General features: G+C 42.0%; 2 protein-coding genes across 2 annotated transcripts in view; both read right to left on the bottom strand.

The window, feature by feature from the left end:
* Positions 1 to 10991, bottom strand: part of Hal (histidine ammonia-lyase) — a 24997-nt gene extending 14006 nt beyond the window's left edge. Inside the window, exons 1-14 of the mRNA XM_013018946.1 lie at positions 10927 to 10991; positions 10338 to 10627; positions 9367 to 9427; positions 9229 to 9256; positions 8822 to 8896; positions 8652 to 8724; positions 8494 to 8560; positions 8202 to 8239; positions 7524 to 7649; positions 4452 to 4591; positions 2623 to 2670; positions 1595 to 1742; positions 771 to 866; positions 618 to 676 (exon numbers count right to left, since the gene is read on the bottom strand). Of these exons, the coding sequence (XP_012874400.1) occupies positions 618 to 676; positions 771 to 866; positions 1595 to 1742; positions 2623 to 2670; positions 4452 to 4591; positions 7524 to 7649; positions 8202 to 8239; positions 8494 to 8560; positions 8652 to 8724; positions 8822 to 8896; positions 9229 to 9256; positions 9367 to 9427; positions 10338 to 10584 (1206 nt within the window). The 5' untranslated portion in view covers positions 10585 to 10627; positions 10927 to 10991. The remainder of the gene's footprint in view (positions 1 to 617; positions 677 to 770; positions 867 to 1594; positions 1743 to 2622; positions 2671 to 4451; positions 4592 to 7523; positions 7650 to 8201; positions 8240 to 8493; positions 8561 to 8651; positions 8725 to 8821; positions 8897 to 9228; positions 9257 to 9366; positions 9428 to 10337; positions 10628 to 10926) is intronic.
* Positions 10992 to 14894: 3903 nt separating this feature from the next.
* Lta4h (leukotriene A4 hydrolase) overlaps positions 14895 to 25599 on the bottom strand; it is a 33090-nt gene continuing 22385 nt past the window's right edge. The window contains exons 10-17 of the mRNA XM_013018960.1: positions 24405 to 24549; positions 22362 to 22465; positions 21719 to 21789; positions 20994 to 21048; positions 18289 to 18384; positions 16289 to 16371; positions 15560 to 15664; positions 14895 to 15131 (exon numbers count right to left, since the gene is read on the bottom strand). Of these exons, the coding sequence (XP_012874414.1) occupies positions 15014 to 15131; positions 15560 to 15664; positions 16289 to 16371; positions 18289 to 18384; positions 20994 to 21048; positions 21719 to 21789; positions 22362 to 22465; positions 24405 to 24549 (777 nt within the window). The 3' untranslated portion in view covers positions 14895 to 15013. The remainder of the gene's footprint in view (positions 15132 to 15559; positions 15665 to 16288; positions 16372 to 18288; positions 18385 to 20993; positions 21049 to 21718; positions 21790 to 22361; positions 22466 to 24404; positions 24550 to 25599) is intronic.

Below are 25599 nucleotides of genomic sequence, written 5' to 3' on the forward strand. Positions count from 1 at the left end.
CTTTTTTCTTTTTGCTTATGTGGTGCTGAGGAATCAAACCCAGGGCCTCATGCATGCAAGGCAAGCACTCTACCACTGAGCCACCTTCCCAGCCCCATTACCTGAATTTTTATATGAATTAAGCCTCACAGATTAGCTGATAATAATTTATATCTGATAAAAGTTCAGGTGTAGACACCAGAATTTTGAAAGATAGAATGAGACTGTGTTGGAATATCTCTGATGGCTGGCTCTGTTTTATCAATAGGGATAACTAGCAGGACTCTCAACCCTAACCTTTGCACTAAACCAACATAGAGAGTTGTCTGTGGGACCCTGATAGGAGGTGAAGCAAACCAATTCAAAAGAAAAGAAATAATTTGGCATATAGAGTAGAAAGTTTTTAATAACTGAAGGAATAGAGGTACCTAATTTTAATACCGGCATTAAAGAAATCTGGATTATAATTGGCCATGTCATGATTTTCTAACACTTTCCATATATACATATATATATGTACATATACACATGTATATGTATATATGAGGAAAGTGTTAAAATATATATGTGTACACACACATTTTCCCCTCTGAACTTGGCAAAGAACTGCTGTTGGTTTTCTTATTCCCTGTTTTTACCTGGGGACAGCAGCGTAAGGTGTACGCATCCTGAACACGATCGCAGAACCTGTGGCTCTCTGTGGAACAGTGGGAGGATAACATGGAACAAATTACCAACCTTCCCACAGAACACAGAACCAAATGAATTCACTCATATAAACATGGTCAGACCTGCAATTTCTGATGGGTGGTGATCTGAGTCCAAGAGCGACCGGAACCGAAAAGCAACTTCAATCTGCCCACGCTGAGGGCGGACGGCATGAATGTCTAGCATTGAGGAAGGGAAGAAAGGTCTCAGAAATTCTGATATTAAGGTGAACTACTGTTAGAAGACCAGCCAAGGTTCTGACACAGGCTTCAAAAGTCTCAGGGGCCCCTAATCTACCACTCAGAATTAAAACATAATTCCTTCTTGACTTTATTCTTTCTACTTCAATTAGCTGAGTGCAAACTGTGTGTTTCATACACTAGGACTTGAACTTGAGACATCAAACTTACCCTTGAAGGAACTGGACTGAGGCTAGCTCAGATAGTGACCTAATTAAATTCATTTTTGAAATAGCTTTCTACCCTACTTCTTACAGTACTGGGTCTGAAACTCCTTTCTTAATAAGCTACCTCTATAGTTTTTCTTCCCCCCCCCATCCCCCGCTTTCTAATCAGGACAATTCTAATCTTATTCTAAGTGCCAAGTCCTGCAAAGAGACTTCTAAAACAGTACTGTACTTGACGGGACCAGATTGTGAAGTGATCTGTAGCAGGTCATCCGCTTCTCAAGGTCAGTGGATGTCTGTCATATGGTTGTTGGCAGAATAAAGTGTGGCAGAACTTGATAGATGTAGCTGTACTGGTACTGGGCACCTCATGGATTCCCAGGTTGTCTCTTTCTTCTCCACCACCTACCCCTGCCACCACCACTCCTGTGCCTAAGGATCTCAATTGACTGCCCACCAACTCCGGATGAATGGACAAATGCATAGAAGCCCTGTGCTGACCTGTATCGAAGGCTTTGGTGGTGCCCTTCAGCACCTCAAGGGTCAGGGCTGCCACAATGTCAGCCTGCCGGGCAATGGCACTGGCTCTCTCCACAGCTTCGCAGCCCAAGGAGGTGATCATCTGTGTCCCATTGATTAGTGCCAGGCCCTTTGGAAAGGGAGAGAAAAGTTGTCTACCGTATTTATTGTAATTAACCTACCTACAGGTGGATTTCATGCCTTTTGCTTTTGTAAGAGAAAAAGCAGCCATTCAGCGGAACTAGGGCTAGCCTGTTTTCTCAAGTACAGGGAAGTGGGCGCACGTGAGGAACAAATGCCATGATAATGGAGTTACTAGTATAGGTCTGAAAAATGCATGTCTTGAAGAATGTCTCTGTTCTCAGGGCAGCCATGTAACTGGAGAGCAGTTTACACAGGCAATCTTTAATTATTCCACTTCCTTTCTTCTTTACTTTCTCCCCAGTATACACAAGACATTCTAAAACAATCTGGTCAATACCTTGTGGCGTGGGGCTTTTTATTTTTATTTTATTGCTGGTACTGGGCTTAAACTCTGCCTGGGCACTGTCCCTTAGCTTCTTTTTTACTCAATGCTGATGCTCTACCACTTGAGCCAGGGCTCTACTTCTGTCTTTCTGCTGGCTAATTGGAGATGAGAATCTCACAGACTTTCCTGTCCAACTGGCTTCAAACCACAATCCTCAGATCTCAGCCTTTTGAATAGCTTGGATTATAGACATGAACCACCAGCTGACTTGCTTGGAACATCTTAGTGGCCCTCAGTGGAGAATAACGTGCTGGGCTCCTCAGAGAACTGGATTTGAAGGTTCAGTTCCTAAGAGAGCCCCCAAGCATTTGTGCCATGAAGAATCTTTGAAATGCTCATGAAAATGCCTTTGTTCAGTGAGCAACTTTCTACAAACACTTAAGTCACTTTTGTGTCAAGGATGTAGTAAGACTGTTAAGAATGAAAATAGTGCATGAATAAAGACTTTAAAATGTACCAAAATTTTCTTGAATTTCTTTACCTCTTTTGGTTTTAAAACAACTGGTTTCAACCCATGAGCTTCTAGGACCTGTAGAGTGATTTTTTAAACAAAATATAAAAATTAGTATCAACTGTTATACTAACCCATTTCTGATTCCTGTGTCATTTAATTAAAGATTTTCTAGGCCAAATGTCCATTTTATAAAAGATTAGAACCACATACATTGATTCTGATCATTTTCTTAGGTCAGAAAGCATATTTAGTTTTCAAATGATGTTTGGCCTTAATCCAGGGCTCCGTCGTCTACAGAATCAATCTCAGTTTTGAGTTCCTTTACATTCAGTTTCCACTTTCGTGACTCACCTCTCTGATTGCTAGTTCTTGACACACCTGGGGCTAGCTTAAGGCTGGGTTCCTAGCTGCCTCTAGAGCTTGACTTAGAAAAGTCATCCACCCTGGTATCTGCTTTGTCTATCACTGGCAGAACTGTGGACCAAAGCTTTCAGGGCAAATGGGCACACCAACAAAAAGAGTAGGGGCTACAGAAACCCCTCAACTGGGTTGAGTCAGAATCCTGAGGGGAAAGAGGCAGTAGAGTCTTCTTCTGAAACAAAAGAGGTTTAAAAGAAAAAGAGCCACTATATTAAGGTTCCTCTAGCAAAGAGGGAAAGAGGAGTTACAGTAAGAGAAAGACAGAATGAGTACCTGTTCACTATGTCCATTTCTCAGGGGGATTTAAGTAACTATCGCTTACCAGTTTCTCTTTGGGGTGTTAGGGTGAGGCTGAGGGTGGGAGGAAGGGAGACAGAGGAATCCAAGACTGAGGATGAAGGAGGTGTGTTGGGCACAAATAGGAAAATAATCACATAAGCTGCTCAGAGAGCGTGAAGGGATTTGCGGGGAGGACAGGGTCAGGAAAAGGCCCAAAGGAGCAAGCAGCACAACTAGAGAACTTTTCAGAAGGAAAGAAAAGCAAGGCAAGAAGAATGTGCTCACTCTGGGCTCTCTGCCCAGCCATCAGCAATCCCCAGATTCTATACTGGAGAGCTGTGACAGGCCGTAGAGTGGGATCACATGACAAAGACAACTCTTCAGCCACATTAAGTCTGCACTTTATGCTGAGGACAATGGAAAACATTTCAGAACATGCCTGGATTTGCCATTGACTCAGGTCAGGCTGAATGCTGTGTGAGGGTGGTTGGGAAAACACTGTTGATAGAGAAATGATCAAAATCAGGCTGCAGGACAGAAAGATGATCAGGGAGGCTGTCCCTCTAGAAGATGACCTAGTCCTTGAACTTTTTCTCCTCCTTGGCCCTCTGCCTCTTTCACTTCCATTAGGAGTCCTCTAGCACGTTGTTCTGATTCTTTACATGATGCTTTGGGACTGGGAATTTGGAGGCTAAAAAAAAACATTAAAGCTTTATCACAACCTTTCTGATTAGCTACCAGGGAAGAGCTTGAAGAAGCTGCTTTTCAGAGATGACAGAGAGCATTCTAGGAACTACAGCTCTGCACAGGTTAAGACCAGTTCCTAAATCCAATTTGGACAATGTGAAACCCCTCCCCCGACATGCCCACTGGCAGTTGATAGGTGCCAGATCAATTCCTGTGATTCACACTTGCAGTCATACCTTTGCACTGAAGTGATACAAAAATCCTAGAGGTTGGTAGTCAAGTATATGCAAGATGATCACCTTGCCTAGTTTGACTTCCAAGCTCCAGTCGACTCATTTCTAGCTTAAGGATAGGAGTGGCTCCTTCATTGGGATGTTATAACTATTCAGAGACATAACGCATGCAGTAATATGTGGGGTCCAGCCTAGGAATGTCACCATCATCTAATCAAGTGGTTATGAAAGTCTTACATATTTCGCATCAGCCCAGCCACTCTTTGGGGACCACATCTTCCCTTCTCCAATTAACCCAAGCGCAAGATGAGCCAGCGGGGCAAGGTCTCCACTGGCACCAACAGTTCCTTTCTCTGGCACGTACGACAGGCAGGAGGCTACGAGAGAAGTAGAAGTAGGTACCAATTACCTCTAGACTACTTATGTCAGTGTGGTTACTTGCTTTGAGTGTGAACACTTCCCCCCTCTCCCTCCTCCCTCCTACCAGCAATAGCACCATTCTGTGCTGTAAATACCTGAGGCAGGACAATTCCTAAAGCACATTATTGTTTAAAGTTCCAGCTGAGCTCCATGGGTAGAAGGAGAGAGGAGTGGATGGAGAAGGGGAACGAGGAAGGAAGGAAGGAAGCAAGCAAGCAAGCAAGCAGGAAGAATAAGGAAAGGAAAGAAAGGAGAGAGGGAGGAAAGAAGGATGGAAGTGAGGGAAGGAGAGAGGAAAGGAAGAATAGAAAGGAGGGTGGGAGGGACAAAGGAATGAAACAAGCAAGCAAGTATGGAAGGAAGGAATGGAAGGATGGAGGGAAGGAAGGAGGAACAAGTTAAGAAAAAAGGATGACTTCTTCCTCCCAGTAGCAAAGACTGTAATCTGATCAATACTTCCATTTCTAGAAATTCTAGCTATGTACCTCAAAGCCATAATCAGGACCCAGCTGATGCTCATTACAGCCTTGTTTGGAAGAACATACAGTTAGAAATTATCTAGATATGGAATTAAGGGTCATTTGTGCAACCAAATCATATGATTTTGTCATTAGCAAATGTCTGAAAATAGGTAAATATTGACCATTTAAAAGTAATGTGAGATGGGCTGGGAGGGTGGCTCAGTGGTACAGTGTTTGCCTCACATGCATGAGGCCCTGGGTTTGATTCCTCAGCACCACATAAGCAGAAAAAGCTAGAAGTGGTGCTGTGGCTCAAGTGGTAGAGCGCTAGCCTTGAGCTGAAGAGCTGAGGGACAGCGCCCAGGCCCAGAGTTCAAGCCCCATGACTGACCAAAATAATAATAATAATGTGAAATACTTGAGAAGAACATGGTGCACTGAAGTGTTAACACCAGTTCTCTGGGGGTGGTGAGTTCATAGGCAATTTGGTCTCACTATTATTGTTTGTTTGTTTGCCTGTCATTCAGTCAGTCACCTATCACCACTTTTAAGTGACTATGAACTGTTTTATTGAATTTCCTCTGAAAAGTTACCAAAAAAAAGTTTCTAAAATGAAATCAGACTCCTGATAGTGGTGTTTTCCCCAACTTTTAAGTAGTGTTAGTAGATTGGGCATGGTGGTGCACACCTTGTAAAAACCAGCTCTTGGAAGGTGGACAGGAAGACTGAAAGTTTGAGGCCAGTCTGGGGTATATAGTAAGACCCTATCAATAATAGTAATAGTAGTAGTAGTAGTAGTGATGATGTTGTTGATGATGATGATGATGGTTTGAGTAGTATAAAGCAGCTTCATCTATGCACAGGCCAGCTTCCAGACCACAGTTTACTTCGGGGTATTCTCAGCATAATAGGGAATGTAGACTCACCATCAAAGCACAGGGGAATTCAAGGTTGGAGTTGTACTGTCTGGGATTTAAGGGTTGGATGTGCAGCACAGCTCTATCAAGACTGTAGGCTTATATTCAAACTTCACTGGTTGGCCAATCACATGTATGAGTCACGTATGTGCCTATAGCAAAGCAACTGGAGTGTGTGTGTGTGTGTGTGTGTGTGTGTGTGTGTGAGTGCGAGTGCACATGTGCATGTGTGTTACCAGTCATGGGGCTTGAACTCAGGGCCTGGTTGCTGTCTCTGAGTTTTCTACTCAAGACTAGCCCTCTACCACTTTGGACCACAGCACTACTTTTAGTTTTCTGGTGGTTAATTGGAGATAAGGGTCTCACTGAGTTTCCTACCTGGGCTGGCTTTAAACCACAATCCTCAGAGCTCAGCCTCTTGAGTAGCTAGGATTACAGGCATGAGCCACTGGCGCTCAGTATAATGTGTGTCTTGTCTATGCTGCTGCAAGGCCCTGCTTCTCTTCCCACTCCTTTACCCATGAAGCTCCTGAGCTAGAAGTTTTATCCTTATCTTTGAGAAACAAACAGTGCTTCCCAACCCTTGTCAATCTCTCCTCTTCTAAGAAGAAAGCTCCAGAGTTGAGTTGTATAATGATTTTATAATTAAGCAAATAATTAACCTCATTATACACCTGTTCCACTTTTGTAAGAATTTGGATTTCAGGGTGAGTCTAGCTGGTCTATCAGCTAGCAGGCAGCCAGGCATACAAACTAGGCTTCGATATAGATGCCACCCAGCAATCCTTTCATTCTCTACCTACTATGGGGCAATTTCTCTAATCATTTATAGATATCACTGAATGGAAGGTTATGTCGAGGCCTGAATTTAAGAGCAGGCTTAAGAAGGTCTCAGTCTAATTTTCCTTTCTACTGTTTTATTTTTTTTTGTCTAGGTGGTACTGGTGTTTGAAATCAGAGCCTCATGCTTGTTTGTTATGCCACATACTCAGGCCTTTTTTGTTTTAGTTATTTTTCCAGATAGGACCTCACTTCCAGATATCCTATTACCTCCAATGCCAGCCCCAACTATGATCTTCTAACTATGCCTCCCACTTAGCTGAGATCACACAAGTATACCACTACACTCAGCATTTTTGGTGATCTAAAATCTCACTAACATTTTGCTCAGGCCTGCCTCAAACTTTGAACCTCATGATCTCTGCCTCTTGGTTATCTGGAATTACAAGTGTGTACCATCATGCCCAGCTCATTCTACTCTTAGAGATGCCAAATGTTAAAGTGAGGGTACTATAGGCTAGGCTAACATTCTAGGAATGACTATCTCTGCCTCTCACACCCTCAAACCTTCTTCTAGCTCGTCCTTCTCACCAAGCCCAGTTCCCACTCAGCTCAATTAATTTGTCTTCATATCTCAGCTGATATCTCAACATCCACAATGTCACTCACGTCTACCTTATAGGATGTGCCCAGGCTCCAGGAAAAGTCAGCCTAGGAATCCATTGTCTTACCATTAAATACATCAATGACTTGTTTGAGGGTCTCCAGGGAAATGCCACTGTAACCTTTGGCTAAGACATTGATCCTTAAAGCCAAGAGCATCCGGCACCTCTCAGGGCTGAGTGGTTTTCCAACACCTACAAAACACGATTCATATTTTTTTCTCCAAGAAAACCAAATATTTTACTACCTTTTGGCTTTGTCCACCCCTCAACTCTTCTCCCAGCCCAATCTCTAAGCGGCTTTCTACAGTTGCTTCGATCACTCTCCCTGCTGCTTGTCTTGCTTCTCCAAAGGCTTGTCCAGACAAAGGTAAGGCCCAGGATTCCCTTCTCCATGCCCCGTCCCTTGAATTCTTCAGTGAACCCCCTACCTTCCAGAAAACCTTTATAATAGTGAAGAGACTCCTCTGGGTTTAATGGGGCCTGCACCTTGACAGATTTTCCCACTCATCTGGCTAACCCTCAATCATTCTCCATATACTTTCTTCTCTGAATGCGCCACTATCTCTACAGGATGCTCTACATGCTCTTATGCCAACCTCACCCCTCCACCTGGAAAGGTGGTCCTGCCTGATGCCATCTGCTGCCTTTTGGCCCCAGCACTCAGTTTCTGGAATGCACTTGGCACAATGACTTGTTGTAATATGCTTTTTCATGTAATCAAACAAAATCTGTTGAATCAGTTACCTGAAGAATGGGAACGAACTAGGTTGACCTGAAGCTCCCTGGAAGAAAAAGATACACAACTTACTTAATAACCTCTGGTTAAAAAAAAATCCCCTAGCTTGGGAGAGGAGAAGCATAATTAAATCTTTGGGCAGCCAGCCAATCTGTTTTCATTTCCAATTCAGATATAAGTGAACCCAAGCCTTGCCCTAGTTATCTGTTCACTGGGCACAGGCCAATGACTTGCCTTGTTGAACAAAATCTCAAAGATAGAGAAGTCTGGGACTTGAGTGTATGTGTGTTTGAAACTTACTGTAGCTTATTGACAGGAATTACGGTTCTGGCAAATTTCCCAAAACCTGTAGTAATACCATATACAACTAGAATAAAACAAACAGATATTCCATAATTAGATGTGGCAGATTGCATTTGTCTATAAAAGAATTGGATGGCACCAAGAGTACAAGATACCTGTCTGTTCTTTGATGATGCTATTTATGACTTCTCTGGACTGCTGTACCTTCTTTTCAGCAATTGAAGTGAGCTGGGAAAATGGTCATCAGAAGTGAGCACATGAAAGACTTCCATATCGGGTGAAAAATGGTCACAGGGCATCCTTCCTTCCCTCTCTCTCCCAATACCTTTATTTTGTAGTGTCCCTTTCCCAAGTTGACCAGGTCTGTGGTGGTCAAACTGTCCCCATCTAAGGCGATAAACTGCACAAGAGGAGAGAATCCCAGTGAGTATGGGGGGCTTCACTGCTCTACTTAATCCAGAAGAATCAAAGTTGACACTTGATTTTACTATGGTTGTAAAATAATACTGTGCTAACAAAAACAGACAGCTTGCTGAAGAGACTATACAAGGAAAAGTTAGAAATGTAGACACTCCGTGCCTTCCCAGCTCCTTTCTCTATGACACAGGACGAGGTCCTGTCCTAGAGGATAGAGTTTACTCTGAGAGTCGCTGGCTTTCCTCCTCCACTTCCTCCTTAAATGAGAAATGTGACGTTGTTTTCCCCACAAAAAGGAAATGATTTGCTACGTACCTTTTCCGGCTCTTTATATTTGCTGTATCTGATGTCAGGTAAAGGAAAATTCTGGAAGTGTGGGAAAGCCCCAGTCGTAGCCCCACAAAGGTGGGTAGAACCCTTGGAACTGACCAAAAAGACAGCAGGAAAGGATACAGATAAACTCCTTCTGGTTGTGAGGGAATGAAGTCAGGGGACATTGCATCTCCTTCTATGACTGAAACAAGAAGGCAGGAGACAGCTCTTAGAAATCACAAGGCAGAGCTCCGCATGTGGATTGTGCTGCTAGATCATCTATCCATTGCCCTTGAATTGTATGGAGATGGCTGCTTCACAATGCCTTCCTGTGCTTCCCCATACCTCAGCATCTTCACACTGGACTCTCAGGCAGAGATGTAGCCAGGCACTGGTGATTCACACCTGTAATCCTAGCTACTCAAGAGGCTGAGATTTGGGATTACAGTTTGAAGCCAGCCCAGGTAGGAAAGTCTGTGAGAGTCTTATTTCCAACCCCCCCCCCCGCAAAAAAAGCGCCACGAGTGGACCTATGGCAAAAGTGCTAGAGTGTTTGAGTGCCAGCCTTGAGTGAAAAAGCTAAGTAAGGGGCAATGCCCAGGCCCTGAGTTCAAGTCCCAGTACTGGCACGCGCGTGCACACACACACACATACACACACACACACACACACACACACACCACACATGCACACACATGGAACCATAGACATGAGTTTAACTGGAAGCTTAAGACCTAGTCCCCACCTCCACCTCCACCTCCACTTTGCAATGTTGTCTTTTAGGTCTGAATTCCTGACACCTCTGAGCTGCTGGAAGGATACATTTTTCTTCACAGTGCCGGTGTGATAGCAAAGGGATCCAAACCTGCAATCGCGGGTTCCGGTTTGGACCTTGTCACCTACGGCTGCCTGGCTTTGGGAAGTCACCACCTCTGGGTCGGTTGCTCCCTTTGGTGTGAGGACCTGGTCGCTGAGGCTTGACCCAAGGCAAGCACAGCTAGCCTCATCATTTCTCCTGAAACGAGGGTGACCTGTCCAGCTCCCTCCAGGCCTGACGGACAAATCTGCGCCCCCCTACCCCAGTTTGCCCCCCCTTCCCGGCAGCCACTCACCCACTTCCACGAACTCATTGTCCTCCAGAGCCACCTCCAGCAGATCCTCGTTGTCCAGCAAGCCTAGACCTTTGCACCTGCGCACGAGGAAGCGCACGGCGTCCACCGACGCGAAGCCACCGTTGTCCGGCTTGTTCTTCATGTAGCGCCGCACGGCCTCGCGGCCCAGCCAGCCCACTGTGAGCCGGGCATCCTGGCAGGGCACAGCCAGCCATTCTCCGCGCACGTGCACTGTGTACCTGGGCATGGCTCTTCTGTAGGCGACCCTGCTGTCAACCGGGTGCCTGCACCTCCCAGAACACAGTCCCAGGAAGGAAGAGTTTTTATCCAGAAGTGACTTTTCTGGGTGTGTGTGTGCGCGGGGCGGGGAGGGGGAAGAGGTTAGGAGCACGAGGATGGACTTTTCAAAACACACCCCTTCTGTCTCCTTTACTCATTCATGCGCTGGACAAATATTTATGGAGGTTTCATGGGGGTGGGGGTGGGGATGTCCTTTTGGCTTTTTCCAGTTGGGCTAGAAGAGGCACACACACACACACACACACACACACAGAGGTGAGTCACCTGCTCACCTGCAATCCAGGCCTACCTGGACTCTCACATCTGGAAGGCTCAGCCCTTGCTGGTATCTGCTGTTAGCCCGCTCTGGCTAGGCCCCCCTGTCCCTATTCTCCTCCATGGAAGGCAGCTTTATAAACACTCTGTCCCGGTGACTTTATTGAGAATTACTCAATTGTAAAATACACTCTGCTAGCCAACTGTGACACCCAGGAGTGGGAGTTTGGCAATTTTCATTCATTTGTTTATTTCACAACCATGTTTTGAGCAACTGTTCCCTGCCACCCCAGAAGTGCTGTTAAAGCTCTTGATCCACAAAGGAAGACTGCAAAGGCCAGAGATCATTTTTCCCAACTCAAGGTCATCTGGACCAATGAACTACCAGGGCTTAAAGGATCATTCTTTATTGTTCTTGAGTAAGAAGAGTTATTCGCTTGTGTCTGCATTCAAAGGTGAATGGGATAGCCAACCACTTCAGTAATTTGTAGACAGCCCTTGATACTGGTCCTATGATTTACCAGCTGTTTGACCTTTGGGAAAATTAGTTGACTTTTTTTTTTGGGGGGGGGGCAGTCGTGGGGCCTGAACTCTGGGCCTGGGCGCTGTCCCTCAGCTCTTCAGCTCAAGGCTAGCGCTCTACCACTTGAGCCACAGTGCCACTTCCAGAATTTTTCTTTTTGCTTATGTGGTGTTAAGGAATCGAACCCAGGGCCTCAGGCATGCAAGGCAAGAGCTCTACCACTGAGCAACCTTCCCAGCCCCTGGTTGACTTTTCTAGGCCTCAGTTTCCTCATTGGTAAAACAGAGCTAATGATAACAGCTATTGCAAAGAGCTTCAGGGAGGACAAAATGGATTCACATATGGGAAGCCTTGGCTTTCCCAGCAAGTTGGAAATATATGGGAAGCCTTGGCTTTCCCAGCAAGTTGGAAATGCTCTGGAAATATTTGGGATCAATATCATCAGGACTTTAACACTTTATCACCTCTGGTTTGTGCATATTCTTTCATCATGGTACCTGGATATCCCTAATTCAATTATTCTTTTTCACCACAGACAAATGCTTCCTGAACCCAATTCGTTGCCCGTAGCATGAAGGAACTCTGCGTAGTATGGGAGAAGTTCTCAAAGAAATGCATGTACTCTTTTCACTAAGCACTCTAGCATTAAGCTAGTTTTTAGAAATTGGATTATTACAATAGAAAATCCTGAAAAGTCTGTTTCTATTACACCAGACCTCATTAGAAATAGAGACAGACAGTCACTCCACATCCACACCCAGAGGCTCTGTCTTCTTCATGCAATCTAATTGAAATTTGCAACCCTAGACATATGCCTACGTGTGTAGGAAAACACACAACCTGGGTCCTCATAAGAAGCTGCAATTTCTGTTTCCTTGAACAGAAGACTACTGCAGAAGGTCCAGTGATCCATGCATGTCTTCACACCTCTCCTCAATATACACCCATCCATTTTTTTTTTTTTTTTTGGTCAATTGTAGGGCTTGAACTATTGCCCTGGGTGCTGTCCCTGAGCTCTTCAGCTCAAGGCTAGCGCTCTACTACTTGAGCCACAGTGCCACTTCTGGTTTTCTGAGTGGTTTATTGGAGATAAGATTCTCATGGACTTTCCTTTTCGAGCTGGCTTTGAACCATGATCCTCAGATCTCAGCCTCCTGAGTAGCTAGATACAGGCGTGAGCCACCGGCACCCGGCATATACCCCATCCAAGTTTGAGGTAAGCCTATCTCCCACATCTGTGGAAAACTGAAGCCCTCAGATGTGAACTACCTTCACTCCGCCATCCTCCATCTATTCATTCAACAAATCACATATGGGATGATTACCTGCTATGTGCCAAACTCCATCTGAGGCGCCAGCGATGAAGTTAAGACAGTCTCTGCCTTTATGGTGCTTCCTGTGTAGCACGATGGATACAGACTTAAAAGACTACCCAACTACTATCCAACTACCCCCTAGGCCAGGAAGGGACCTCAAACCACAAGATGACCCAGCTGACAAACCTCAGCTGAGCCCTGTTTAACTGTCAAGTTGAATTTAAGTGATCGAACTCACCTAATGCTATTTGAGGACTCTACACGCAGACCCTAGACATTGTGGAGATTTACTAATACGATTCTTTCGGTCATATAGTTCCCAACTTCCTTTTCTTGGCTAGGTAATTCTTGTTCTTGAAATCTCAATTTGTGTCTTTTCCAAACAGCAGTCCCTAAACCTTTCAGTTGACAGCTTTAGTAAGCCTCACCCTTCTTTTAAAATTATCTACAAATTGCTTATCTTTGTTTGGTAATTATGCATTCAGCTTTAGCCGACAGTCAGCTACTCACTGTATGCTTATTAGCTGAACAGTAAACTCTTTGGCACCCTCCCTAGGTAAACCTAGGAAGGATGCTGGTCTCTAGCGCCCTCTACTCTCAATAGTGCCCTTCTACATGACTTACTAAATGGCATTAGAGTTTGTCCTATAAGCTCACAGGGCAGAAGCTTTAAATAACATTATTTTGGTATGTGGATTTGCACTAGTCACGTAGGACATCCTTCTATGTACCAGGGTTTGTTGAACTCTTATCCTGGTAATCTTGGGAAAGAAGGCAAATGAAACCTGAGCCTTGAAAACCAGAATCACATTGCAACATAATGTCCAAAAGAATAGAGCTGCAAGGAGAGAGGGAGCCAGAAGACTCAGGATTCCAGGAATAGGGAGGCGTTGGCTCCTTTGATATCTACCCTATCTCTGGCTGTTCACGTCTATCTTAAAACAGGAATGACTCTATGAATGACGATATTGATGATACCACCCACCCAGACTTCAATTCCCACAAAACTCCTGTTCGTTAATTTGGCAAAGGTGTAACCAATCTGGGTCTGAGTCTCACCTGAGAATTGCCAGGTAGAGATGGAGGGTGTGCAGGCCGGACACGGACTAGAGACACACAGATGACACAAGTGCCGACGGCTCAGTAACCCATTTCTGTCAAGTCCACACTTTCTTCTGAGATCCCCCCCCCCCAGTCCTTATATTCTTTAAATAATCTTCCTCTTCTCTTGTTGTTTTGGGCTACACTGATTCCCAAACTGTGGGCCGAAGCTTCCTGGGGCATCACACTGCATGCACCCGAGTGCTTTGTTGTACTTGTCTTTTATTTGGTGTTTCTATATGCTATGTGCTCCTTGTGGGTGAAAAGGAGGCGATGAGGCAGACTTGCTGAGGAACTGATGAAAGGCACTGAGGTTCAGTGTGGCCATCTAAACCATGAAGAACAAACCAGGGCAAATCCAGCGGATCAGCAGGCTCCACCCAGGACTGCGGAGCAGAAGACTCCCGCTTGTGTGGGCATGTTGTAGGGCTTGAACTCAGGGCCTGGGAGTTCTTATACTCAAGGCTAGTGCTCTACCACTTTGAGTCACCAGGCAATTTTGGGTTTTGGGTAGTTGACTGAAGATTAAAAGTCTTATGGACTTTCCTGCCTGGTCTGGCTTTGAACTGCAATACTCAGATCTCAGCCTCCTAAGTAAATAGGATTACAGGTGTGAGTAACCAGTGCCTGGTAGTGTAGGTACTTTGGAAGGGAGTCTGTCCCATTCAGTAGGTGGGTAGTAAATCCAACTAAGTGTTCATCTAGAAGGTTACTTTGAAAGCAAAATGCTAATCATACTAAAATTTTGATTTGCAGCAGATCTGGATAAATTTCAATAAAACATAAGGGAAATAATATGTTTATATTCTTTGTGAACATACTGAGAGACAATTAAGTTAACTGAAACATTTAAACTGGGCTTGATGGCACATGCCTGTAATTCAAGTACTCAGAAGGCTAAGGTAAATTTGCAAATTTGCAGGGAATGTGGGCTCATAGTTAGACTCTATCTCCAAAAAAAAAAAGTTTTTAGATATGCCGATCAAGATTTTTAAAGTTTACTACAATTTACTTAACAAAGAATATACCACTATTTGAAAAGGTAGCAAAAGGTAGACAAATATAAAAAGCCAAAACTAAAGATACTTTTAATTATAATGTAAGGCAAAGTTTCATATTTCTTCATGACTTTATTTTTTAAAAAATGAAGTTTCTGAAGTCATCAACAGGTAGGTTCTTTCTTAATCGACATTTAAGTCTCTCCCCACCAGCATCGCAGTCACGGGATGCATACTGGCTTTGTGCTCTTGGTAGGTACGAATGGCTTGATCGTGGGATTTGTCAAAGGCAGCAAGATCCCTGCCAATGGGAGGAAAAAAGAGGAAAAGAAGAAGGAAAGAAGGAAAAGAGAAACAGAAAGGGGGAGAGAGAGATGGAAGGGATTGGAGAACAAGAACATAAGTCAATACTTGAGATTAAATTTAAAATGACAGCATAGGAGATAGCTAAGTATCAGACAAAGCATATATCCCAGCCAATCAGGTGCTCTGTATCAATCTCTGTGACACTAGTGTGTCACAGATATTTTAGGCACTGCAGCACCACTTCTGGCTTTTTTCTGTTTATGTGATACATGGAAGAATTGAACCCAGGGCTTCATGCATGCTAGGCAAGCACTCTACCGCTAAGCCATACTCCCAGTCCCATTGTAAAGTACCTTAACAGCAAATATGTGTAAAAGGTAGCTTCCCATTTTTTGTATAAGTAAGAAATAAGATTTGTCTTACTTGAATAAGGGTCGTGTGAACTTCATTCTTCCTTGTTCAGTTGCCATTTTGAGAGCCAAAGGAATCGCTTCCTCCCACTTCGATTGAATGCAGAGTCGTAACCATCTGAAAGGAGAATTTTAGGAGGTGTGGAAGAAAACCAAGAGAAAGGAAATGAGTATCACTATCAAGATGAAAAAATCCATTGTGGTGGTATTGTACTTTACTCTGAGAATTTTGAATGTGGACACATACAGTTTAACAACTGGAGAAGAGAAGGAAGAGGAGTTTTGTTCTTGAAAAAGATCATACTAAAAGATCATATTAAGTTTTAAAAGTTTTGGATTATGGAGGTGCTCATGGGCCTTATGAATTTATGCAATTTCAGAAACTAAACTTTGGTTTAAACCTTAAGCTACCAATTTGAAGTAAGAAAAATTAAGATATAACAGAAGCAAAAGTTTCTAACTGTTCTCATTTCAGATTTGATATGTCTGGTTGTGAAAAGGCCTATTTACAATTGTATCCTTCATTCTAATTTTTTTTTTAAGTCAAGAAAGCTTAAACCCAAACTAACAAAAGATCAATATTACCATCTTATGGACAATGCAAGTATTCACTAAACAGACTTCGATGATTTACGTAAACGTAGTAAACTTGACAAGGCTTTCTCACACTCTGCTTTCCCTTTCTCCATCTTTTAAGCTATCGTTCTGCTTTCTTCCACAGAGACAAGTTAAAATGATGTACCTGAATCGTATTTCAGAATTGTTAATGGCATTGAAGTTGTACACCTCTTGCATTCGCTTTATGTGCCCCAATGGAAGAGGTGCCTAAGAGCAAAATAAAGAAGTATAATGTATCATTTCAACAGGATTCCTTGGAAGAAAGGAGCTGGAGAGAAATTCTTAGCCAAATTAAAATCCTATGTATTTTATAATATAGAAATGTTAGATAAAATAAACAAATGTATTCTAAAGTAAGTCTTGTGCAAACGTATTCTGGATTAAAGATGTTCTATTGGGAACAATAATTACCTTTTAAGGTACTACAAAAGAATTAAAGGAGAATTACTCTCCTCAGATGTTTTAGATACTACCTTCCAGACACTTTGCAGAATATTTCAAGTTCTGCCTACACCTTCTATATAGCTTAAATGTAGCCCAGTTTCAGATTAAATCACTGTTCCTCAAATGTCATCAATGATTGTCCCTGACTTTATCATTGTACATTTCCTCTGAAATCTCTTATAAAAAATCACAGTTTTAAAACTTTTATATTATAGGACCCTTTGAAGCCTGATGAATAATATGAACTTTCTCCAGGGGGCAAACTGCATTTACCATATTAATACAAACTTCTGTATACCATTTGAGGGGGCTCATGATCCTCCTGTGGTCATGTCAGCCCACACGACAGGGAGGAACAAGCATGGATGAAGGAAGGAAAGGAGAGGAGTTCAGTTTGGACAGGTAGAGTTTGAGATGTCTGCAGAGATTCCACTAGGGAGACGGTACTTCTGCTCTCCAGCCACAGGCTCCTTACCTTACAGGACTCACTCCGTGCGTGGTAACCATCTCTGCTCTCACTAGCTGCTAGTGTACACTCAACACTATTGAGTGTATCTGCTCTGGGGAGGACTCATTCACATCCAAGTCCACCATGGCAGGCCAACTGGCTACCTGGCTTTCTCCAGGTGTTGACATACCTAAGCCCCAGTCATCCCATTAGATCTTCTCTCTTCCTAAATCCAGAAATTTAGGAACTTGTAGACTGATGCCTTCTTACGAAAATGAGGTCCCCATTGCCGCAAAATCCTATGCTTCATTTTGGCATTAATTCCAAAGGAAATTCTGCTTAAAATTTTCTCTATCCCCCTTGAGGTTTTTAAGCTGAGGAGTGTTCCCTTTATTGTAATACTTAAAGAGCCAGTCATTATTTCCCTCCCGTGCTGTCTCGTACATTCTCTTATTAGTGCAGTTGAACTTAAAATCTGTTTGGACTTTTTCCTGTTCAGCCCCAAACACGGTCAACTACAAAGCCCTGTGCTTTCATTCTGTGCAAACTTGCTCATCAGGCCTAGTCTTGCCTTCCTCTCCTGCGCACTCCCTCACCACCCTCCTCCCACCCCCAACTAGTGTCCCTACACTGAAGCCATCACATCACCTGTAGTTTGAATGAGCCATGACCCACAGATTCATCAGATGATTCCCTTCTTTCTAACCAGAAAAAGATCTAAACTTCTTGCATAGCATTCAAGATGAATCATGGCTGGGACTCACAGTCTTTCTAGCGATCCCGTCATTGTTCTCCAACACAGCCTGGCTGTGCACTCAAGGCTGGCTCATTCCATGCCCACCATTCCTCAACTTACTCCTGATAATAGCAATCCGGCCTCAGCAATGCAGCCTTACTCTTCCATCCCCGCCTTAAGGACTCCAGTTGGGAGGAAGTTCTTTTATTAAGTAGTTTTCCAAATGATACCTAAAATACAATCCCTTTATTGGTAAATTTCACACATTATTTCCTAGTAGATTATAGGCTTTTTGAGAATAAAATTCATTCTTTTTTATAATCCAACATAATGCTAAACATAATAGGTACTGATTAAAAATTTTTTTTAAAGAATGAACTGTCTAAATTACTTTTTCCGTGAATTCCTCCACTAAGATTTTCTTAAGGTTGGGTACAAGACACATACGTTGATATTGTGCCGGAGTTCATTTCTATTGGGTTGAGCTAGTACTTACTCTCTGGAGCATTTGTGCTAAAAACTCGTTTAACTGATGAGAGGAGAGGTCTTTCAGATCTGCAGCATTGAATGAACTTAAATCTTCCTCTTTGGCCTGAAATAAATATTACCTAGTTATTTCTGTTCATGTACCAGTTAGTAGTTAATATGACATAAAAGCAAAAATGAAGAAGATGACAAATACATGCATGAATAACATTATTATATAAAATAAACTTAGGCTGGGAAGGTGGCTCAGTGGTAGAGTGCTTGCTTTGCATGCATGAGGCCCTGGGTTCGATTCCTCAGCACCATTCAAGCAGTAAAAGTCAGAAGTGGTGCTGTGGCTTAATTGGTAGAGCACTAGCCTTCAGCTAGGGACATCACCCAGGCCCAGAGTTCAGGCTCCATGACCAACAAAATAAATAAATAAATAAAAAATAAACTTAAGGATGAGGTAGTTTATGTAATCTTGAGATTACATTACTATTATCTAAAAAGCTGCTTACTGCTAAAATAAATCTATGTTACTAAGAAAAAGATGATTAATAGCACAAATGAAGGAACTGCCACTTTTACTTTTTTCACATAATTTGTAGCATTCAAAGTATAGTGATTCCCAAAGCAAAGAAACATAAAAGCATGGCTAACTTTATGAGATAATTAAAAAAATGTATAAAGCCACATTTTTAATAGACTAAACGAGAGGAGGGAAACAATCCCATATGTTTTCTATGTACATATTCTTCTGCATTTTATTACTATTTAAGAAAACGAATTGAGAACTAATGTAAGGAGAGGAATGCACAACATTACATGTTCCCTGACACTGAGCTAATCATCTACTTTAGCTGCTGGGCCCAAAGGAACATCTGAGCCAAAGAAGGTAGCTTTACCTAGTACCAAGCAAGGGGGAATATATTGTTTAAACTAAACAGAGGGTTATAACAGATTCATGTTGTTAAAAGACTCTATTTCTTTTTTTTTTAAATGTGGTTTATTGTATGTATCTTTTCATCTTTTTTTTTTTTTTGGGTCTGGTTGTAGGGCCTGAACTCTGGGCCTGGGTGCTGTCCCTCAGCTCAAGGCTAGTGCTCTACCACTTGAGCTACAGCGCCACTTCCGGCTTTTTTCTTTTTGCTTATGTGGTGCTGAGGAATCAAACCCAGGGCCTCATGCATGCAAGGCAAGCGCTCTACCACTGAGCCACCTTTCCAGCCCCAAGACTCTATTTCTGATAGACAAATCACATACTTTTCCCCTTGATACACTTGTAAGCTACACAAACAACATTCAAGATGCAGGTAGAAGAGCAAGGCATTATCTGTGGTAAACTAGGTTACCAGGTTTCTGTTCATGGATAGGAATAATTAAGTCTAAGTTAGTTAAAAGAGCACACAATTAAATCCCAATTCTTCAGAGGGTGGGTATGAGGCAGCTCCGACTGCTGACCTCTTTCTACTTCATTTGCATCATTCTCATGCTTCTCATCACCTACTGCTCCTATTAAGGCTACTTATTATGTCTGCTTTCTTAATTACACTATAGACGATCCAAAGGTTAGGCCATTTCTGTGCTATTCATTGTGGGAAGCATATCATTTTGTATGCAGAACTATGCCAAGAAATATTGGCATATATCAAAGAGCAACATCAAAATTTGTTGTAGTAACTGAAGTAAAATTATTGCTATTTTTGTTCTCATTTTCCATTAAAGAATCACTCAGAGCTGGGTACTGGTGGCTCACACATATAATCCTAGCTACTTGAGAGGCTGAGATCTGAGGATCAAGGTTCAAAGCCAGCCCATGCAGGAAAAGTCCATGAGACTCTTGTCTTCAATTAACTACCAGAAAACCAGAAGTGGAGCTGTGGCATAAAGTGGCAGAATGCTAGCCTTGAGCAAAAAGGGCTCAGGGACAGTGCCAGTGCCCAGGCCAGAGTTTGAGCCCCGTAACTGACAACAACAAAAAGAATCATCCAGAGTATATATCTTCAGTCTGCTTCCTTTAAGGAAGTCTTGTAGAAATTAACAAAGCTAGCAATAAGCAAGTCCTAGGGCTTTCTATCCTTAATAGCTGTCATTAGCACTCACCCAAGATTTAGATTCATCTGGTTTGGTTTTAATAAACACCAAATCACTTCTATGTTTGATTGCATATTGTACATATAAATAGTATATTGTACAAGTGATGAGGAAAAGAAAACAGGTAGAAAGAAAATATTTTCCCTACTTTTTTTTTTTCTTTCTTGTCGGTCATGGAGCTTGAACTCTGGGCCTGGGCACTGTCCCTGAGCTCTTCAGCTCAAGGTGAGCACTCTATCACGTGAGCCACAACACCACTTTGGGTTTTTTGGTGGTTAAGAGTTTCATGGATATTCCTGCCCAGGCTGGCTTTGAACCACAGTCCTCAGATCTCAGCCTCCTGAGTAGTTGGGATTACAGTGTGAGCCACTGGCACCTGGCTTATCCCTACTTTTTAAGAGTTGAAAAACAAAACAAAACAAAACAAGAAAAGGCAGAATTAATGCCATCAGCATCTATTTTTCCCCTCCTCATAAAACTTGATTTTATATACTGAGGGTGAAGACAGTATCACATTGGACACACTTAACTTGTAGACAGCCTTTTCGGATAAAATTGTTTATGACATAAAGACACCCCATGAGCGGAGTCGTATGGGCCTAATTCACTACGGAATCAATATCGCACAGTACTACTCACAGTAATCCATCTTTGGCTTAAGGCAATACAGGCATTTGTCAGAGTCATGTCATAACTGCAAAGACGAAAGAAATTAAAAATCAAAGTCTATAAATAAGCACATGTTTTCATATAAGTACAGTAGGTAAAGCTATCAAATGTACTTACATTTCAAAATGTCTTTTAAATAAAAAGCTTCTAAAGAAATAGATATAGGAAACCTTTTACCTGACTTCAATATTGTGGCCTCATTTAAAACCTCACAAGTCCAAGGACAGCCATGAGAACACACCCAGGCTGTCCTTCAGAGGTGCCAACCACTCACCACAAGGTCATCCCAATGTTCAGCGAACAGATGACAAAGGGAATGGGACCTGAGCACACTGAGTGTTCATGTTCTGGCAGGAATAGCTCTCTGAACCTAGGGCAAGACACCTGAGCTAACTAACCCTGATTCGCCTCTTCTGAAAACAGGAATCGTAACACTTTTGGGATGACTAATATAACACTTATCAATGAAAAGTACAGCAGCCTGGACATGACAATATAATCTTGTGCAGAAAGTTAAAAATTACTTGTAATAGATTAACTAATTCATTACAAGCATGTTTATAAAGGAACATCTAAGAATGCTGCTCTCATGGCTATCTAGTAACAGCTTAAGGAAGGAATAAAATCCATCCAGATATTTTGAAAGGTTAGGATTTAGGAATGAGAGAGTGAATGAGTGGCGGGTAAGTACTTACTTGGGTTTGACAGGAGGCAGGCCAGGAGAATAGAGCCAGGCATTCCAATCAACTTGATTAAGAACATCAACCTGAAAACAGGGAAAACACCCAAAAGGTGAATGATCTTGCAAACTTGTAAGAGTCCCCAAGCCTACAATTCTGTCTACTCTATCAAGTCAAGGTAATTTCTAATGCTTTTTTTTTCTTTTGTGGTAGTAGTAAGGCTTACACTTTTCTGGATAGGCTGGCTTTAAACCATAATCCTCCAGATCTCAGCCTTCTAAGTAGCTAGAGTATAGATATGAGCCACAAGTGCTCAGCTTTTCTGTTTTTAATTATTATTATTTAACTGACAAACATTATTATTGAATTTATGGGGCACAATGTGGTATTTTTATTTTGTTATATGTATATAACATGGAGTGAGTAAACATAGCTAATTAACATCTCTCTCTCTATATATATATATCACATCACCTAAGTCTCTTCTAAAATAAATTTATACTCACTACTAGTGTTCTGTTAGATAATATAGAAAAATTAAGACCTAAAGCAAAAAATCCTGAATAAATACTTCCATTAAGTCAAGTTAGTTAGCCTAACAGCCAATAAATAAAGATATATTGAGTAGTACAAATAAGAAAATGTTTTAAAATCCAACCTTATCTTTAAAGTGGGAATATAGGAAATTCTTCCAGTCATCAGTGGTTATGCTCTTGTAGGAAAATTTCTCAACATAAGCCTTTAAGAATCCTAGGAAAACCTCTACGAGTGAAAATTTTAAAAGAAAGAAGAAAAAGAAATCAATTCACAGAAAGATAATTACTTGACCTTTTAGTTGTAGTTCATATTGGACTAGCTATTGGATTAGCTATAGAGAAAAAGAACAATCCAAAGAACAAGGAAACCAATGAGGGCTTTGGAAGAATGTTCAAGAAAGGAAGATAGACTGAAGCTGGGCTTTAAAGAGTACATGTAATTTGGAGGAAGAGATGAGAAATCCTATTTACAGGTGAGGAGATGACATAATGTAAATTTGACAAGACATAACCTCATAGAACTAGAAAGGAAGAAAATGAGATCAGACAGGCAGAATGGATCCAAGGGAAGGAAGGCCTTCAAAGTCAATCAACAAAGGAGAGCACCTCCATGCCATAAGTTAAGAGAAAGTCATGACGACATAAAGTGAGATGGTATGAAGGCATTAAAAAGTATGACACACACTTCAGACTGGAGGTATGGCTGGAGGTAGTGCACTAGTTATGAACAAGAAAGCCCACCAGAGGCCGGGCGCTGGTGGCTCACACCTGTAATCCTAGCTACTCAGGAGGCTGAGATCTGAGGATCGCGGTTCAAAGCCAGCCCGGGCAGGAAAGACCGTGAGACTCCTATCTCCAATAAACCACCAGAAAACCGGAAATGGCGCTGTAGCTCAAGCGGTAGAGCGCTCGCCTTGAGCTGAAGAGCTGAGGGACAGCGCCCAGGCCCAGAGTTCAAGCCCCACAACCGACAAAAAAAAAAAAGAAAGCCCACCAGAGCATGAGGCTCTGAGTTCAAGCCCCAGTACTGAAAAGAAACAAAAGATACTAAAGTGAAACTATTGTGGTAGTTTCTTTCTGAAGCTTGTAATTGTTAAAAAAAATAAAATAAGGTGTGAATTGGATTTATGTGTACTGACCTAGATGTGAATACTCAGTGAAAACACAAACAACAAACAAAACCAGATGCAGAACAAATATATAATACTGTAATAGTATCCTCTTACGTGTGCGGGGGAGATTCCAAGACTCTTAAAGGATGCCGAAACCAGAATGCACTGAACTCTAAGTGGACTACATTTTTATCTACATATAATACTTATGATAAAATTTAAGTCATGAAATTAGCAATGGCAAGGAGTGACACCTAAAAAACAAATAGAGCAACCATCACACTATAGTAAAAGTTTTCAGATTGTGATATTTCTCTGCCTCAGCATTCTGAGAGTATTTCTCAGTAGCCATACTGCTTATCAAATCAACTGTGGTATTATCACAGTGCTTCTGTTCAAGTAATTCTTGCTTTATATATTCATGGCCCCAAAAGAGAAGCGAAATGAGGCTGGTAATTCAGATATGACAAAGAGAAGCCGTAAATGAAAAGATGAAAGTACTTGACTTAACAAAGGAAGAAAAAAAATTGTAGGCTGAGATTGTTAAGATCTTCAGTGAGAGTGAATCTTCTACCTGTGAAATTTTAAGAAAGGGAAAAGAAATCTGTACAAGTTATTCTGTGTAGCTGACAGCTGAAACTCAAATTGATGAAAGCGGATAAGAGCAGATGACTATACATACACTTGTGTTCATCTCCACTTAGAAGACAGACATAACAAACTAATACTTGTTAGCCCTGGGGAATTGACCAGGGACTGTCAGCCTCTCATATATTACTCTTGTGAACTACTAAAACCTCGAAATGGTTTCAATGAGTATGTATTATTTCCTGATTATTAAAACACTAATGAGATTTTTCTTTTCACGAAGTCAAACAGCATTATACCTCTCAAGAACTATTTTAAGAGCAGAAGTAAAATTAGCAAACAAGAGATTTCTCTGGCAGAATGAATTAGAAGGATAAAATGAGCAAAGAAACAATTTAGAATTCATCTCTATTCTTCCTATTACCCTCAAAAAGAAAACAAAATTAGAAAATGCAAACTACTTACCTGGGCCTCCAAGGAGTTGTTCGAGGTAAAAAAGCAAAGCAAAGCCCTTCTCATAGGGAACTGAAGAATAGGCTACATCAGGATCCACATCCTTCAGATCAACCACAAGTTTGGTGAAAGGATGTGTCTCCCCAAAAGTTTTTATCTACAAGACACAAAGTAAGATATATGCTCACAAATGAAGATGGGTACTACCATGCCAGGAATCTAGCAAGAAGTATTACTTCAGTCAGGGGCATAACTTTGGAAGAATCAAGAATGGCTTAACTCTCACCCAATAATTAGGCTTTATTCTTATCAAGGAATCATGAGAACTGATCAACTGCATCATTAGAAAAATGATTCAATACTTGTTCAGCAATTTCAGTTGTTGTCAGGAGAGCCTTTGAAAATTGCTATGTATACTAAATAAAATTCAACCAAATAACCACATGTATTAATAGCAAAGACCTGGCTAATTCTCACTGTCCCAATCTGGACCAGGTCTTGAGTGACAGGTGCCAAAGAGTACTACATATCATCTGCTAACTCACCTATACCTCTAAAAGTGGTTTCCTCATTGCTTGTTAGTGAAGATACTTTATGATCTAAATGTTATAACAACCATACAACTTTGGATGAGCGTGTGTCTGTGTTTGTGTGTGTGTGTGTGTGTGTGTGTGTACACCATCCATTAGCTTTTTCACTCAAGACTGGTATTCTACCACCTGAGTCACATCTTCCCTTCCAGCTTTGTGGGTAGTTAAATGGAGATAAGAATCTCATGGACTTTCCTGCCCAGGCTGGCTTTGAACCACAATCCTTAGATCTCAGGCTTCTGAGTAGCAGAATTACAGGAATGAGCCCAATTTACAGCCAGAGGCTGGTGCTCATTCCTGTAATCTTAGCTACTCAGGAGGTTGTGATCTGAGGATTGCAGTTAGAAGCCAGCCCATGCAGAAAAGCGTATGAGACTCTTATCTCCAACTAAACACCCGAAAACTGGAAGTGGCACTGTGGCTCAAAATGGTAGAGTGCTAGCCTTGAACAAAAGAGCTCAGGAAAAGCACTCAGGCTCCAAGTTCAAGCCTCATGACCAACAACAACAAAGAAATTCCAGTTTATGGAATTTGAGATGCTGAAACAGGGAGATCGAGAGTCCAAAGCCAACCTGAGCTACAAAGCAAGACCTTGCTTCAAACAAATGAACAAAGAA

Source organism: Dipodomys ordii, unplaced genomic scaffold (assembly GCF_000151885.1).
Source record: "Dipodomys ordii isolate 6190 unplaced genomic scaffold, Dord_2.0 Scaffold3, whole genome shotgun sequence".
NCBI lineage: Eukaryota > Metazoa > Chordata > Mammalia > Rodentia > Heteromyidae > Dipodomys > Dipodomys ordii.